Source organism: Brachycentrus maculatus, unplaced genomic scaffold (assembly GCF_059751285.1).
Source record: "Brachycentrus maculatus isolate JH-2025_06_01 unplaced genomic scaffold, ASM5975128v1 h1tg000089l, whole genome shotgun sequence".
Lineage (NCBI taxonomy): Eukaryota > Metazoa > Arthropoda > Insecta > Trichoptera > Brachycentridae > Brachycentrus > Brachycentrus maculatus.
This window is the reverse complement of record NW_028280843.1, coordinates 702,823-718,194: the sequence shown is the minus strand read 5'-3', so window position 1 is coordinate 718,194 and position 15,372 is coordinate 702,823. Positions and strand designations below refer to the sequence as shown.

The window sequence follows — 15,372 nt, the reverse complement described above, 5'->3', positions numbered from 1 at the left end:
AATAATTGAAAAAATATTTTTAATATTAGTTTTAATTGGTAAATATCACTATTTCTTAAAATTTAACACGACACGTGTTTCGATGCATTCCGCGTCATTTTCAAACACCGTTATATGGTGTTTACTAAATAAAACTTAATTAAAAATGGTTTGATATTAAATTAAGATTAAAAACTTAAGAATGTTTCATGACAAAATCAAAAGATCGCACCTAAATAAATTCATTCTTTCGAACTTCAATATCAAATTTTATCTTACTATAAACGGATTAATATATTAAAGAAAATGATTAAGTATATTTTTCTATTAATTTCCATTTCATAAATATTCTGAAATATATATTTAGCTTTATACTATATATCTTAATAATCATAGTTTATAAGGTTATACTTAGTCAACAACAGCTTTTCTTCATTATTTCGGTGCTATATAAAAACACAAACAATCATTAAAAAAAAACATTATTTTTTTATTAAGAATATGTATTTCATAATTACTGAAAAAAACAAAAAAAATCAACTGATGCAGTTAAAAATGTTTATGTCAAATAATTAATTGAATGTTTGTTTATGTTGATCATGCCGAATATTACTGTTTCCCTTTAAAGATAGAATGGTGGGCTGCCGGTAGTTTTCAAGTGGAAAATACCGCGGCTGAAAAGGAAATGAAAATATATTATTAATTTTAGACATTGGATTATTTATCCTACGGATGACAAATTAAATTATGGTTGTCTCAACTTGAGATCAAACGAAGTAGTCATGAAGTTGCGTTTTTAACCTTTTCCGTACTGATCATCCAAAAATTACACGATATTACCAAAAGTGGTACCAAAAGACTCCAGTGCATATTTATATGGAAGTCGTATTACGCATCTCGTAACTCAAAGTCAGAGTCACAAATTCCACGTCCTTTTCATCGCAGTCGGGTGCCAACTAAGTGAGAGGCAGAAAATCGGATTATCGTATTTTAAAGGAGTCGCAATTTGGTATTGCTTCTCCTTTCACCTGTATGGAGGATGGCAGCATTTGTATTTACAAATGGTAGGTACAAATATTCGGTCTTGTTTCTGCTCAGTCTCAATCCATTGTCCTCTTAAATCCTTCTCCATCTTTCCAGAACATTTTGTAAGTCTTCGTGTATTTCACTCATTAGCACAATATCGTTTGCGAAGAGTAGGATTTTTAACAGTGAATTATAAGTACAGTGTTAAAAAATAAGTACTCACATAGCCTTGACTGCAGCGCCTCCCATGTGCAGTTTGCTCAAGTTCGAGCACTGGTTGTTGAGAGCCTCATTCTCATCACGACACTGGTCAGCCATGAACCTTGTATTGCCGATGGAGTAAGCGAAGTATTCGAAGGAGCGTCCGTGAGAGCAGGCGACGTCGACTGAAAGGCATCCGGGCATATTAGCGCCCTCATTCGGGTAGAAGTCATTGTGACCGACAGGCTCCTTCACTCCGAGTAATCCTGCGTCAGTGTGGATAATCTCAACGTATCCTGCGTCACTGGGCCGAATGCGTTCGGTTCCAGGACCCCAAGAAGGACCTGCAGGATCTAAACCTGAAAAATACAAATAAAATATTATAATTTAGTATATAACAGTTTTTGGGATAAGTAGATAGATGATTTTGTATATTTGGGAAGTATATTTTGAGGAATAAGAAAAGAAAGATTGATAATGATTTGGAAAGGAGAGTGAATGATCAGCATGCTCGGATGGTAGTCGAGGAAGTCCCAGGTTCGTTTCCCAGGAGGGGGTCAAATAAATTTAAGTGTTTTTTTCACTCTAATATTTATTCAATACTGCCCTAGACTGGTACCAAAAGCGGAGGGCTGATCACCTTTCCTTCATGTGTAAACGTTCAATTTAATACTGAGTTTAACTGATGCAGTGCCCTATGCACCATTGGGTGCGGGTGAGGGTTTAAAGAAAACAATGAATGCCATCTACGTGTCAGCCTTTGGCTTTTCAGCCCATATACGGAATGCATCGAAACAGTTGTCATAATAGATTTTATGAAAAAGTGGTATCCACAAACTTACCAGTTACGTAAGTGATTTTTCCTCTCGTGACTTTCCTAGCAGTCTGACCAGCGATGTGGGCTCCGAGACTGTGTCCCATGATGTGGAAGCTGCCAACTGCTGCTCCTTGGCTGATGAGCCAGTCGACTAGGCTAGCTTCCCAAGTTGAGACCAGAGGAACGTTGTTGACAGCAGTTCCATACAGACCATTGGATCCCGCGCCCCAGTCCACGCAGATGACATTCACATCCATGGCAGCAAGGAAAGCTTAGGACAATGAATGTTAATTTAAAATAAAAGATTATACAAAACAGCTAGATTCTATACAAATAAGTTTTAAATAATAATAAAATATTAAGATGCGTATCTACATATAAAGTCGAAGAATGAAGTGTGAATGAGAGTCGTGAACCGGCTAGAGGCGTTTGAGATGCGGATGCATCAAAAAATGCTTTGGATACCCTGGAAAGGCATGTCCAACAACGCAAGTGTTCTACAAACAGCCATAGTATTAAGGGAGTGCAAGCTACTGCAGCTGATCATCAAGATTAAGACCAAGAGTCGAAGAGGTATTGAAAGAAGGTGGATCTGGAGGTCCATAATATACGCAAGTGGACAGGAGTAAGGATCGTCAAGGAGCTGTTCCGAACCGCCCAAAATAGGGATAGATTCTCACAAGTGATATTGAATGTCGGAAGAACCCGACAAGACACGTCAAGAAGAAGAAGAAGAAAGAATAGTAAAAAAAAATGAAGTGAATGTAGTTAGAAATTGTACCGGTGAAAGACTAGATGAAATTATTCATTTATACAATGGTTCTAAGTTTTCAAAAAGTTAATTTAAAAATAATTACTTACAATCCCTGATCAATGTGTTGACCTTACTGTCTCCATTATTATTCCATCCGTGAGAAACGATTTTCGTTGCCTTAGATTTGTCGAAATTAGAAGAAGTCAAACTATTGGCATCGCCATTTTTCAGAATGTAAGCCGTAGTGGGGTTTTTCCTAGAAAAAATACAAAGATTAAAAAAAAATCAATAGATCAATAGATCACAACATTTTGAGTATGTTTAAATGGTGAAGTCAAAGTTTTCTTATTCAATAGATCACAACATTTTTAGTATGTTTAAATGGTGAAGTCAAAGTTTTCTTATTCGTTTTGATCTCTTCAGAAAATAATTTTTCATTTACAATAATATTTTTTAATTTATGATTGTTGTTGTTGTTTAATTATATTATTTTATTTTATTTATTTTTATTTATTCGGGAATTGTACAGCTTACATAAAAAAAATGATATAAAACAATAGTTACATTAACAATAATAAACATTACATTACATTGACAAAAAATAGTTACGTTAAAAAAAAGCCAATTAAACAATTCCACAATTATGTTATAAAACTATTAAAAAACATTCTGAGATTAAACAAAAAACAAAAAAAAAAACAAAAAAAAGGGTATTTTATAAAATAATAGATTTAGCAGGAAGGAGAAGGAAAGGAGAGGAATTAATAAAGGGTGGTTAAAGGATTTTTTTTTCTAGGTAAGAAGTTAAAAAAATTATTTATAAATATACATACATATATATACATACGCATACATACACACATATATATACATATACATACATATACACATTCAATTATATATACAGAAAAAAAAACTGTCATGCACCGTTCACCCCCCACCCATAACATAACTAGGTTATTGGTGGAGAGTAAACAGAGCATGAGAGCTTTCTACTAACCTCTTTTTTTTATTATAGCAACACTTTTCCCGAAAATATCGATGTCATTATATGTCTTGTTGTATGAGTCTATGATTCTATTAAGGGTGGTATTTTGTGAAAAAACTGTATTGCACTTTGGTACATGAAGAAGGTGAGTAGAACGCGTTCGTCTTTGGGGTACTCTAAAATTAATACGGGCTACTAGGTCAGGGGAATCAATTTTGTTGGAAAGGATCTTGGTGAGCAACATCAAGTCGGCCACGGTTCGTCTATCAGAAAGAGTTTGCAAGTTATAAAAAGCGCATGCTTCACGGTAATCCTGTAAATTTAGGTGTGATCTACGATTTAATTTTTTTACGAAAAGTTTTTGGATTCTTTCAATTTTATCCGAGTGTACTTGATAATAGGGTGACCAAATAGGAGATGAAAATTCAAGAATACTACGTACGTAGGAAAAATAAAGTAGTTTCAAAGAGTTAATATTTACAAAAGGCTTACAGGTTCGAAGTAAGAATCCAAGTGTTTATAATTATCTCGTAATTTGTACAATAACAAATTAAAAACTTACCCATAATAAATAACCAACTAAATTTAACTTCACGTCCACATTCAAAAATATTCTCATTGTGTTAATTTGGCTTTCTTTCTCTCTTTTAAAATTTTATTTTTGTAAAAACGTTATACTTTATAATTTTATTTTAATGACCTGATGATGAAATGATTATTCCGAATCCGGTATTCACGAATTAGTTTTTATTAAATGGGTATTACACAAGGTGAACAATTAATGATAAGGAGAGTGTTACCCTACCTTGTATATAGAAGGAACCTGACATCAGATGATGCGGTGAACCTTGCATCTGGATCAGTCGCTAGTCTGTCAACAATTTGAATTCCGCCATTTTTTCCTTCAGCAATGAAATACCTCATTCCCTCTCTGTATTCCGAAAGAAAGGGGTGGAGTTTGGCTGCATTAATATTTATACAAATTAATTATATTTACTGTACAATTATACAATAAATACCTGCTAAAACTTACTAAACTAAAAATGTAGATAATTGAGGAGTACGAGTATATGCACTTTGAAGTCATTGAAATTTGAATAGCTCTTTAATGCTGTTTAGACTCTTCCCAATGGTTTTCCTAGATTGATCTTTGTTTACATTTTAATAAGGAAATAAAGACGGTCATTGTAGAGTAAAATAAATAATATAATTTATATTTGAAGCACAAACTTTGTGATTTTCCATTTTATAATTAAAATGTAACTTTGTTTTAAAATCATTATAAATATTTTATTATAATTTAATTATAATGTCTACCGGTTTCGAAGCTATCCGCTTCTTTATCAAGACTGAATAATCAGTCTGGATAATGACGCGGTTAGCTTCGAAACAGGTAGACATTATAATTATTTTAAAATAAAAATTTATAGTTATTTTTAAACAAATTTGCACTTTAATTATGAAATAAATAAATAATTAAATGAAATAATTACCAGAAATGGAGGCCACTCCTACCAAAAGCAACAAAACGCTGCAAAAAACTCTCATTTTGAAATTTTTGATCAAGAACAAAAACTAATGATCATACCACTTTCTCAATCAATTTATAGTAGTATAACTTGATCTTATCAAATCTGCAAAATAATTATGGGTTTGACTAATTATTTGTATCAATTCATTACGCAAATCAATTCGAGATATGGATCATTTCATGAGGAGGTAAGACATCTCAAAACCAATCACTCAATATATCTTGATATTCATCTGGAAAACACTTACATAATATTTTACCGGATCAGGTGTACATCTTTATATTATTAGTTACGTTTATTTTTCTTCTTGAGGTCCAATTTCGTGACGTAGGTTGCCATTTTATCATTTAATTATATTTTTCATATCGATCAATAATTTAACAAAATAATTAGATGGAACCGGTAAATACGTACTGTATTTTTTATCTACTAAGTTTAATCATTTGAGACTACATGGATACATTAAACTGTAATCATTTTATATAAATAGAAAACACAATAGCTACTAATACTTTGATCGAGATTAATGAGACAATGGCATTGAGATTACATTTCATTAACCTTCATAATTTGACTATATATAAAGTGATCACATGAATTTGAGATTCCCAGCTCATTTGTTTATCATAAAAGTTCTTTTATTTGCTCCGTTTCTGTTTGGTACATCTTTGCTACAAATATGTATTTCAACAAATATTATTATAATTATATTTGTTTCATTAATTTTAATTACGTAGATTTATATGTTATATATATTTATATATATATATATATATATATATATATATATATATATATATATATATATATATATATATATATATATATATATATATATATATATATATATATATATATATATATATATATATATATATATATATATATATATATATATATATATATATATATATATATATATATATATATAATATATATATTTTTATATATATATATATATATATATATATATATATATATATATATATATATATATATATATATATATATATATATATATATATATATATATATATATATATATATATAAATATATATATATATATATATATATATATATATATATATATATATATATATATATATATATATATATATATATATATATATATATATATATATATATATATATATATATATATATATATATATATATATATATATATATATATATATATATATATATATATATATATATATATATATATATATATATGTATATATTTATATATATATATATATATATATATATATATATATATATATATATATATATATATATATATATATATATATATATATATATATATATATATATATATATATAAAATGTTTGTTTATATATATAAATTTATTTGTTTATTTATAAATATAAACATGTCAATATATATAAATATGTGTGTGTGTGTTTGCTATTTACGATTGATTACAAATCATAATAAATGTAATAGTGTTTTAAATGAAGATCTACCTCTAATGCAGAGCGACCTTCTGGTGTTTAAGGCGTTAAAAAAAATCTGTGACATAATACTTTCTTACTAAGATCGATTAAAAAATACGTAAAATATTGTGTCTTTGAAAACTTTAAATTTCGTTGAACTCTCATTGATAAATAATCAATAGACATTTACGTATTAATTTTAAATCAAACACAGATTTTTTGAGTCTACTAAGTTGTATTTTATTTACAAAAACACATAAAAAATTATATTGTGACAATTGTTTCGCCTTGTTAGGGCATAATCAAACGAATGTTCTATAATGCCCTAACAAGACATTCGTTTGATAATGCCCTTACAAGGCGAAACAATTGTCACAATATAATTTTTATGTGTTTTTGTTAATAAAATACAACTTAATAGACTCAAAAAATCTGTGTTTGATTTAAAATAAATGCATAAATTAAAATGGAATTCTACAAATTAAACGCCCAATCAATAAATAATCAATAGACATCTTAACAAAGATGAAGAAGTCTATTTGGGGTGAGAATTTGAAATTCTAAGCACTTGTCGGGCGAAAAATAAATTAAGGTTATAATAAATTAAATAATAACATTTTCTCAATCGTAGAATCATAACTGTCATAAATGTGTTACTGTTGTAGGTATTACTTTTTTATAAGGTAAATAAATCAAAAAGTATGTAGCAATTTAAACATGTATTTATTCAAAAAATGTAAAACGTAAGATATTTTTTTGCATACTACACTAAATAAAACATTTTCCATTTTTCACCTAGTAAACAAGAGGACAATTCAATTGGTCCGTTTTAACAAGGAGCGTTCTCTTAAGCCCAAGAGTATCCATTGTAGCGTATGGTTTGGTATAAACTACAGGGAAAACCAAACGGTTCCTAGTCAATAACCACAGGAATTCTGTAACAAAGGTAAAATAAATCAAACTTTATTTTATGATCCAGGGGTGTATTCTGTAACATAGGTGAATAAATCAAAACACGTTAGTTTTAGATTCAGAAGTGTATTCTGTAACAATGATAAATAAATTAATACGCTTCATTTTTTAATAGATTTATATTATCCACTGACACTTCGTGATGGAATTGCATTTTAATATATTATTAGATTAAAACCAATATTTTTAGCTTTTCCACTTTATTTTTATTTGACCAGCGACCGGATTTCGTCGTTACTGACATCATCAGACTGTCTGATAATGTCGGTAACGACGAAACCCGGTCACTGGTCAAATAAAAATAAAGTGGAAAAGCTAAAAATATTGGTTTTAATCTAATAATATATCAATACGCTTCATTTTTTAATGCAGGAGTGTATTCTGTAACAATGTTTAAAAATCAAAACAATCAATTTTTAGATTCAAGAGTGTATTTTGTAACAAAGGAAAATAAATGAAAATGCTTTGTTTTTTTACTGTTTCAGGGTATATTCTCGACTTCGATTATTAATATCCTATAATATTTAAGGTACAGTATCGAATCAGCGTAGTTGTAATATGAAATATAATAACATTAAAGGACACCAGCCCTTTTTTTCAGGTGAAGTCCATGGTATCAATAGTATATCTTTCTTCACACAAAAAACTAATAAAATCTAAGGATGAAAATGAATTGATTGATGGGTGTTATATAAAAATAATCGTGTATGAATCAAAATAATTTTGGTTTCGAGAAGTGTTTTCGGTTCGGAGTCAAAAAATATTTGTCACTTCTACGTTAAAAATCACTTTAATTTATTTGATCCCCCTGGGAATCGAACCCGGGACCTCCAATACGGTAACCGAGCGTGCTAACCATCCGTGTTCTGTCTTCCTTTGCTTCTATTTTTAACTTCATTCGTCTCATAAATTTGTTTTACTGATTATATAAATACTAAATTCAGAATAAATTATTAGTGTTATCTACTATGCACAATATATTGAATAAATAGGTATTTTAGCAATAAGATCCGGAATTTTAGTGCAATTAAAGTTTTACAGTATTCAACATGTTAAAATCTTGTTTTTCATGTATTTAAATTTCAATTAAATTCAATTTTAATTCAAAATGTAACAAAAAATAAGGTTGAAATACATAAGAGTTACTACATATGAAAAAAAATATTTAATTCTCGTCATAACTGGACAAAATATATAAAAGATAAAAAATATAATATATGTTACATAAAAATATCTTTTCACTTACCAAAACGGGCGACCAAAACATTAACACAGGTGTACACAAGGGAATATGTGGAATAGTCAGAATCCAGAACCCAGTATGGTGCTCCGAAAGGCACACCACCAAACTTTACTGAAAGGCGACCATCGCCTAATGTACCAACTATGGAGGCTGTACCAGAAATGGATACTACCGCGTCACTGAAAGATCGAGAAAAAATATTATCGATTTACAAAAGAACACCTCTCGCTTGTAGTGAGTTCCAAATAGCTTAATCCATAGCCAAGTGAAGAAAAAATTAAACCGTTGAAGTTGTTTTAAACTATATGTGGGGACTCAGGTAAGTCCATGTTAAGTTGACGACAGTGACGTAGCGGAGGCTATAAAAGCCCTTACACAATTGCGCTCATCCTTTTTTCATTTACCCTCTCGAGCAACTGCATCCAGAGCTGAGAACTTGGCGTAGCTTATTACATATTAACACTATTCAGTTACATTATTTTTTTAAGTTTGTTTAAGATTCCATACATTTAAATTATTTAATTACTAAATTATTTACCATTTTAATTAATAAACAGTGTTTTTTTAGCGAGTAAGTACGACTTTCATTGCTTAGCAATCTTCTGACGAGTACAAACAGCAAGACAATCGTCATATCGCTCATTCCTTTCAAGAACGTCATAAATCAAAAATCGTCAATTTTCAGTTGTGCATGTTTTCGGAATGCCCAGAAAATGTACTATATCAACGCAAAAGAGGTAAATTTTCAACTTAATATTAACCCGCTACAGGGCAGAAAGTGTTGTTTTTCCATTTTGAAGAAAAGGATTTATTTAATAATTTTTTTAAATAAACTTAATATTTTTCAAATGAAGAAAAAACATTCAGGTTTTACCTAAAAAGATCTGTTTCACAGTAAAAATTTCAATAAGTGGCTTGATATTTATTTTTAATATATTGTATTATATTTGTAAACTTTAAAAACGATCTCCTGAAAAAAAGTTTTTTGATTTATGACGTTCTTGAAAGGAGGGAGCGATATGATACCCTCATTTTGTCTGGTGACCCCTAATACCTTCCCTCATATAGGTATCTTAACTCGAGATGTCTATCTCATTTTTTAAACGAAAGTGGAAAACTTGACCACATTCAAGTATTTGAAATACCTGACCATGAAAAGTTTTCCCGCCGTTTTTCTATTACCAACCACATTCGGCTCATAAATTTATCATGTTATTCCAAATCAATAAATTGAAAAAGAATTTGAGAATAATTTACACAAAGGTTGAGAAGATTACACAAGTACTAACAATCCATTATTGAAGTGAAGATTAGTTTAAATAAAAAAAAAATTTCAGAATATTTCAACATAATGGTTGATAATAAACACAATTAATTACAATGCATTCTTGGAGTAGGTTAGGTTAGGTTTAATAGAAATAGCATTTCAGAAGATTTTACACAATAGTTGTGACAAAAACACAACTAATTACAATACATTCTTGAAGTAGGTTAAAAAGTTAGATTAGGTTAAATAGAAATAGCATTTCAGAAGACTTTAACATACACGTAGAGGTTAGAATAATATACAACTAATTACAATAATATAAAATATAAACTAATAACAATAATACGTTTTTGAAGTAGGTTAGGTCAAATACAAATAGCATTTCAGTAGATTTTTACATAAAGGTTGAGAATAATACACAACTAATTACAATACATTTTTGAAGTAGGTTAGGTTAGATTAGGTTAAATAGAAATAGCATTTCAGAAGATTTTACTCAAAAGTTGAGAATAATACACAACTAATTACAATACATTCTTGAAATTAGCGGTAATACGTTTATGAGTATAACTTACTTTTTATCATACATCTTGTTGGTCACATTGACGGTGGTAGCAGATATGGCTGTGTAAACTGCGGTTACGCATTTTCCTTCACCTTGCTGCGAGTTAGGATATTTCGCTTGCTCATACCATTTCCCAGTATACTAGATTTAAAAAAAAAAGCACTATGAGAATAATACTCTCCTTATCATTCATCGTTCACTTTGTGTAATACCACTTTAATATTATGAATGGTATTACATAATGTGAACGATGAATGATAAGCAGAGTGTTATGTTACCATAACACGAAGTTAACAATGCTTTTAAAATACAAAATGTACTATGAGAACAATATTTATACCAACTTTTCTAAATGTTTATCTAAAACATTGACTTCAATGATTTTTTATTGACATCTTTTCAAAGATGAAGAAGAATATGGTGTTTTTAAGTCATGGATATTTTACACGATTTATGACCTCTCATAGGCTGGTTGAATGATCATTTTACACAAGTGTAAAATTTACCAATTCTACCCATGATTGACAACCACACTACTCAAATTCTTGAATCTTCTAAATACAAGTTTATTGATTAAACTCGAAATACAGTGTGCGAGACTTCACTAGAATCATCTTTGGTGTTATGAGGGAAGCTTTTATTAAGCAGAAACTTCTTCATATGTATGTGAGGTCCGAATCCGGAATTAAATTCACATCCTTAAGAAACGCTACATTACATCATTTTCACCAATCTTGATTATCTCCAATTCGGAGTTGTTTTTTACATTAATGTAAATAATAAGTCCTAAAAGGAAATAAACCCGATTTACGCACAAGTATTTGGACACATTAAATTTTGTTTAATTTAAAATCGTTTAAATAAGCTTAAATGATTTACGTCGAGCATATCGTGAATGTACTGGCAAAAAACGTTAACCTGAAAATATGCAATTTTGAATTGATGATGCAGTATTATAAAGTTTTCAACGTTCTATAAACTGGCAAAATACACTTACTAGTTTGAAATGTCATTTTATGTGGTTTTAAAAGTACATTAAATTTTAAGTTTTAAATCGGTTATTTTATTCAAACGAAAAGTTTTAAATAACAGGGATTATTCAAACAGGGATTTTTGAGTTCTCGTTCTTTGTCAGGAGATCCTTGATATTTTCCTTATGAAATGCATTTCGCCATAGCCATTAATTATTTTTTTACATACCTGTCCCACATCAAAGTTTGGCATTGGGGTAATTTTACGGGGACATCTACCCAATGAGAAAACTTGAGCCTGGCTGACCGCGACAAGCGTAAGTACAATTAATGCTTTGTACATGGTATCTGTAAACGAATTTCTAAGATACAACGTGTTTGTACTTAACATTAAATAACTTAACATTCTCTTAATCATCGTTTACGTTGTGTTAATACACAAAGTGAACGATGAATAATAAGAAGCGTGCTATATTACCTTTCCTCAAAGTTAACAATGCTTTTAATATACAAAATATTAAATAACCTATGCTATTTATTATTTCGGTATTCACTTTGTGGAATGATATGATAAAATTACAAATAAAACACTTGCTTTTTACCACTTGAGTGTTTACGATAACTTTCGGAGGCTGCAGATGCTTCCATCTACAGATATAAAGTTTATAAATGCTCTTGTAGATGGAAGCGTCTGTAGCTTTAACATATGTTACTACTTAAAAGGTAAAAAACAAGTAAAAAATATACTACGAGTACAAATACATGTACTCGTACATAATTGTTGTATATTTTCAAAAAAATAAACACTTGTTTAATTTCACTGAATTAGTTTTATCTCATTACACGCAACTAGTTGAGTGTAATGAGATAAAACTCAAATAGTGGTAGTATACAAGTGTTTTTTTTAAATAATAAACATGTCATTCCATAAAGTTTATGCCAAATCAATAAAAAATTAAATATTATAATTATATCGTCTAGAAAACCTTTAAATGTTTAAAAAAGACCCATTATTTTGATTTCCTTTGTAGCTTATTCCCTAAATATGAAAAAAAAAAAGAAATAAATAGTAATATTTGGCAAGTAAAGTGAGCAATCTTCTTTTAAAAAATATAAAAAAAATTAAAAACAAGTTTATTTAAATTTTAAATCTGATGATTTTTTTCCTTCGTGAATTGAAGTTCTATTTAAATTAAGTGTTCTGTTTGAACATAAGAAATGCATTTACTATAAAAAATGTAATATTAATCATTAATTACGTAAAGACATGGTTACCCATTACTCCAGTGTTATATAAAATAATTATTTTCATTCAAACCCTTATCCGCACCCCAATGGTGCATAGGGCACTGCGTCATATAAACGCAGTGTTATCTAGATCGTTAACACATGAAGGAAACGTGATCAGCGCTCCGCTTATGGTACCAGTCCAAGGTAATATTGAATAAATATAAGAGTAAAAAAATCACTTTTTTTATTTGACCTCCAGTACGGTAGCCGAGCGTGCTGACCATTACGCTACGGAGGCGGATAAAAAAAATATAAATAATTATTAAAAATATTTAAATCCTGGCTTGGTAGTCAAACGCACTAACTACTACATTACGAAGGGCGGGTAAAATTACATCTGATAATAAAATGCTGTTATTCGAATACACCCGTATAACCTTCTTTTCCTTTTAACCATACTGAACCACAACAAAGCGTGACCGAGTACCTATAGATAGTTACCAATAAAAATAAAAACCAGACATTTTTTTGAAACTTCTTAATTTATTTGAATTATTATTGAAAATGTACCCTTGGAAGTTTTTCTTTATCAAATAAATTGGAAAAAAAACTTACCTTTGATTGATAATAATTACTTTATTATTTTAGGTTGTATGATTGTTTAGGAGATCTCCGTGAAACAATGATTTAAATTTCTTAGTTTCGGTCGTTTTATAATGTTTAATAACGATTTTTTCCTCAAACTGCAGTATGTACCCTGATGTAGGTAATATAATATTATAACAAACATAATCTTTTCATTAAAAAATATTATAATCATATTCATATGTGTTTGAACAAAATAAAATATTTCAATCGACGTTAACAATAAAAAACCCATGAAATATTTTATTTTATTTAATCTCTCTACTCCAAAATGTTGCACAGAATATTTCATAGGATCGATGAGGTTGATTATATGAAGACAATGTGATCAGTCCCTAATATTTACATAAGAGTAAAGAAAGGTGTCGTCATAAGAAAGATGGAAGGAGACTTAATGTAGTCACAGTACGATCTTTCAAACGAATGTGTGACAAAACTATGTATGAAAGATGTTTGCATGATGATATAAGGAAAGAATGCATTACAGATATAAGCATTGCATTGCATTCTTTCCTCATAACCTAATACTTGCAAGTGTTCAGATCAGGAGTCGGAACTATTGGTGAGGCGAATATTATTAGAAAAGACAGATTCGTGTGGCCTTCTTTTCTGCCTATCTTTACGGAGAAACGGCATGATAGTTTTTGTTTAAGAGGGGAAATGCATTGATTATTGCCCTTGGTTATTAAAATCAAGGTTTAATTGAGCATTCATTGGATTTTTGTTTCTTCTAGTTGAAACTCATATTTTATGTTAATCTGTGTTGGGAACAGGAGGGATAATCTATTGTGGTCCAATCGTGAACTTCCCAGCATTTACTCATTGCTAAGAAGAATCTGGAAGGTCTGTTGACTATACAACAGACCTTCCGTTCCACTAAAAAACGGTTAGACATTTTATGTCCTAGCTTCGTTTAATGTATACATCCATATTTTTCATTCATATTGAGATTTCAAAATGTATAAATAACTCCTCAATAGAGAAACCCAAATTTATGAACAAGCAAAAATGTTCGAAAACAAGTATTTATCTTTATTTAAATAGTAGGTTACTCGATGTTGGATATATGTCATATGAACGTACAAGAATATGTAAGAAGGACAAGGTACAAGTCTCTTGAGGAAAAATATTGTTTTTGGAAAACTCACTGGTTTACATATATTAACTTTTTGTTGGTCTTAATCAGACCCATGACGTCTAGAACCAAATGTTTTCAAAATTGTGTTACATAACTGAGAAAGTAAAAAAACCTTCTAAAACTTCTATTTTATACTTCGCTCACATCGGTAGTCTAATATTTAACTTATTTTATTATGACTGGGTTCGATCCCCATTTTTTAAATCGCTCACTCCTTTCAAGAACGTCATAAATCAAAAATCGTCAATATTCAGTTGTGCATGTTATCGGAATGCACAGAAAATGTACTATATCCCAGCAAAAGAGGCATATTTTTAACTTAATATTTACCCGCTACAGTACAGAAAGTGTTGTTTTTGCATTTTTAAGAAAAGGTTTTGTTTAATTATTTTTTTTAATGTACTAAATATTTTTCAAATGGAAAAACCTTCAGATTTTATCTACAAAGATCTGTTGTACAGCAAAAAGTTCAATAAGTGGCTTAATATTTATTTTTAATACTTTACATTATATTTTAAATCTTTAAAAACGTTCTCCCGAGAAATCAAGTTTTTTGATTTATGACGTTCTTGAGAGGAGTGA

At 29.4% G+C, this 15,372-nt stretch overlaps 2 protein-coding genes across 2 annotated transcripts; both read right to left on the bottom strand.

Moving 5' to 3' along the window:
* Nucleotides 1–601: 601 nt before the first annotated feature.
* LOC148310687 (pancreatic triacylglycerol lipase-like) lies at nt 602–5,636 on the bottom strand. Its single transcript, XM_088258017.1, has 6 exons — nt 5,591–5,636; nt 4,571–4,727; nt 2,885–3,033; nt 2,049–2,294; nt 1,229–1,565; nt 602–653 (listed from the first exon to the last, which is right to left on the bottom strand). The coding sequence occupies exons 1-6, from the start codon at nt 5,634–5,636 to the stop codon at nt 602–604; spliced, it is 987 nt and encodes a 328-aa protein (XP_088114143.1).
* A 1,827-nt stretch (nt 5,637–7,463) lies between these two features.
* On the bottom strand, nt 7,464–13,691 carry LOC148310686 (apolipoprotein D-like). The gene is made up of 5 exons (XM_088257885.1): nt 13,623–13,691; nt 12,007–12,125; nt 10,817–10,947; nt 8,978–9,153; nt 7,464–7,694 (listed from the first exon to the last, which is right to left on the bottom strand). Exons 2-5 carry the CDS (start codon nt 12,118–12,120, stop codon nt 7,555–7,557), a joined length of 561 nt encoding a protein of 186 aa, XP_088114011.1. The 5' UTR covers nt 12,121–12,125; nt 13,623–13,691; the 3' UTR covers nt 7,464–7,554.
* Nucleotides 13,692–15,372: the final 1,681 nt, after the last annotated feature.

What these genes read in the sequence shown, in the direction of transcription:
- LOC148310687 (XM_088258017.1), bottom strand. Translation starts at nt 5,636, where the DNA reads ATGGCAACCTACGTCACGAAATTGGACCTCAAGAAGAAAAATAAAC. An exon ending in CCTCAAGAAGAAAAATAAAC is followed by an intron (nt 4,728 to 5,590) that starts GTAACTAATAAT and finishes ATATTAATGCAG; the next exon opens with CCAAACTCCACCCCTTTCTT. An exon ending in AAAAATCACTTACGTAACTG is followed by an intron (nt 1,566 to 2,048) that starts GTAAGTTTGTGG and finishes TGTATTTTTCAG; the next exon opens with GTTTAGATCCTGCAGGTCCT.
- LOC148310686 (XM_088257885.1), bottom strand. Translation starts at nt 12,120, where the DNA reads ATGTACAAAGCATTAATTGTACTTACGCTTGTCGCGGTCAGCCAGGCT. An exon ending in AACAAGATGTATGATAAAAA is followed by an intron (nt 9,154 to 10,816) that starts GTAAGTTATACT and finishes TCGATCTTTCAG; the next exon opens with TGACGCGGTAGTATCCATTT. An exon ending in TGTTTTGGTCGCCCGTTTTG is followed by an intron (nt 7,695 to 8,977) that starts GTAAGTGAAAAG and finishes CCTTTGTTACAG; the next exon opens with AATTCCTGTGGTTATTGACT.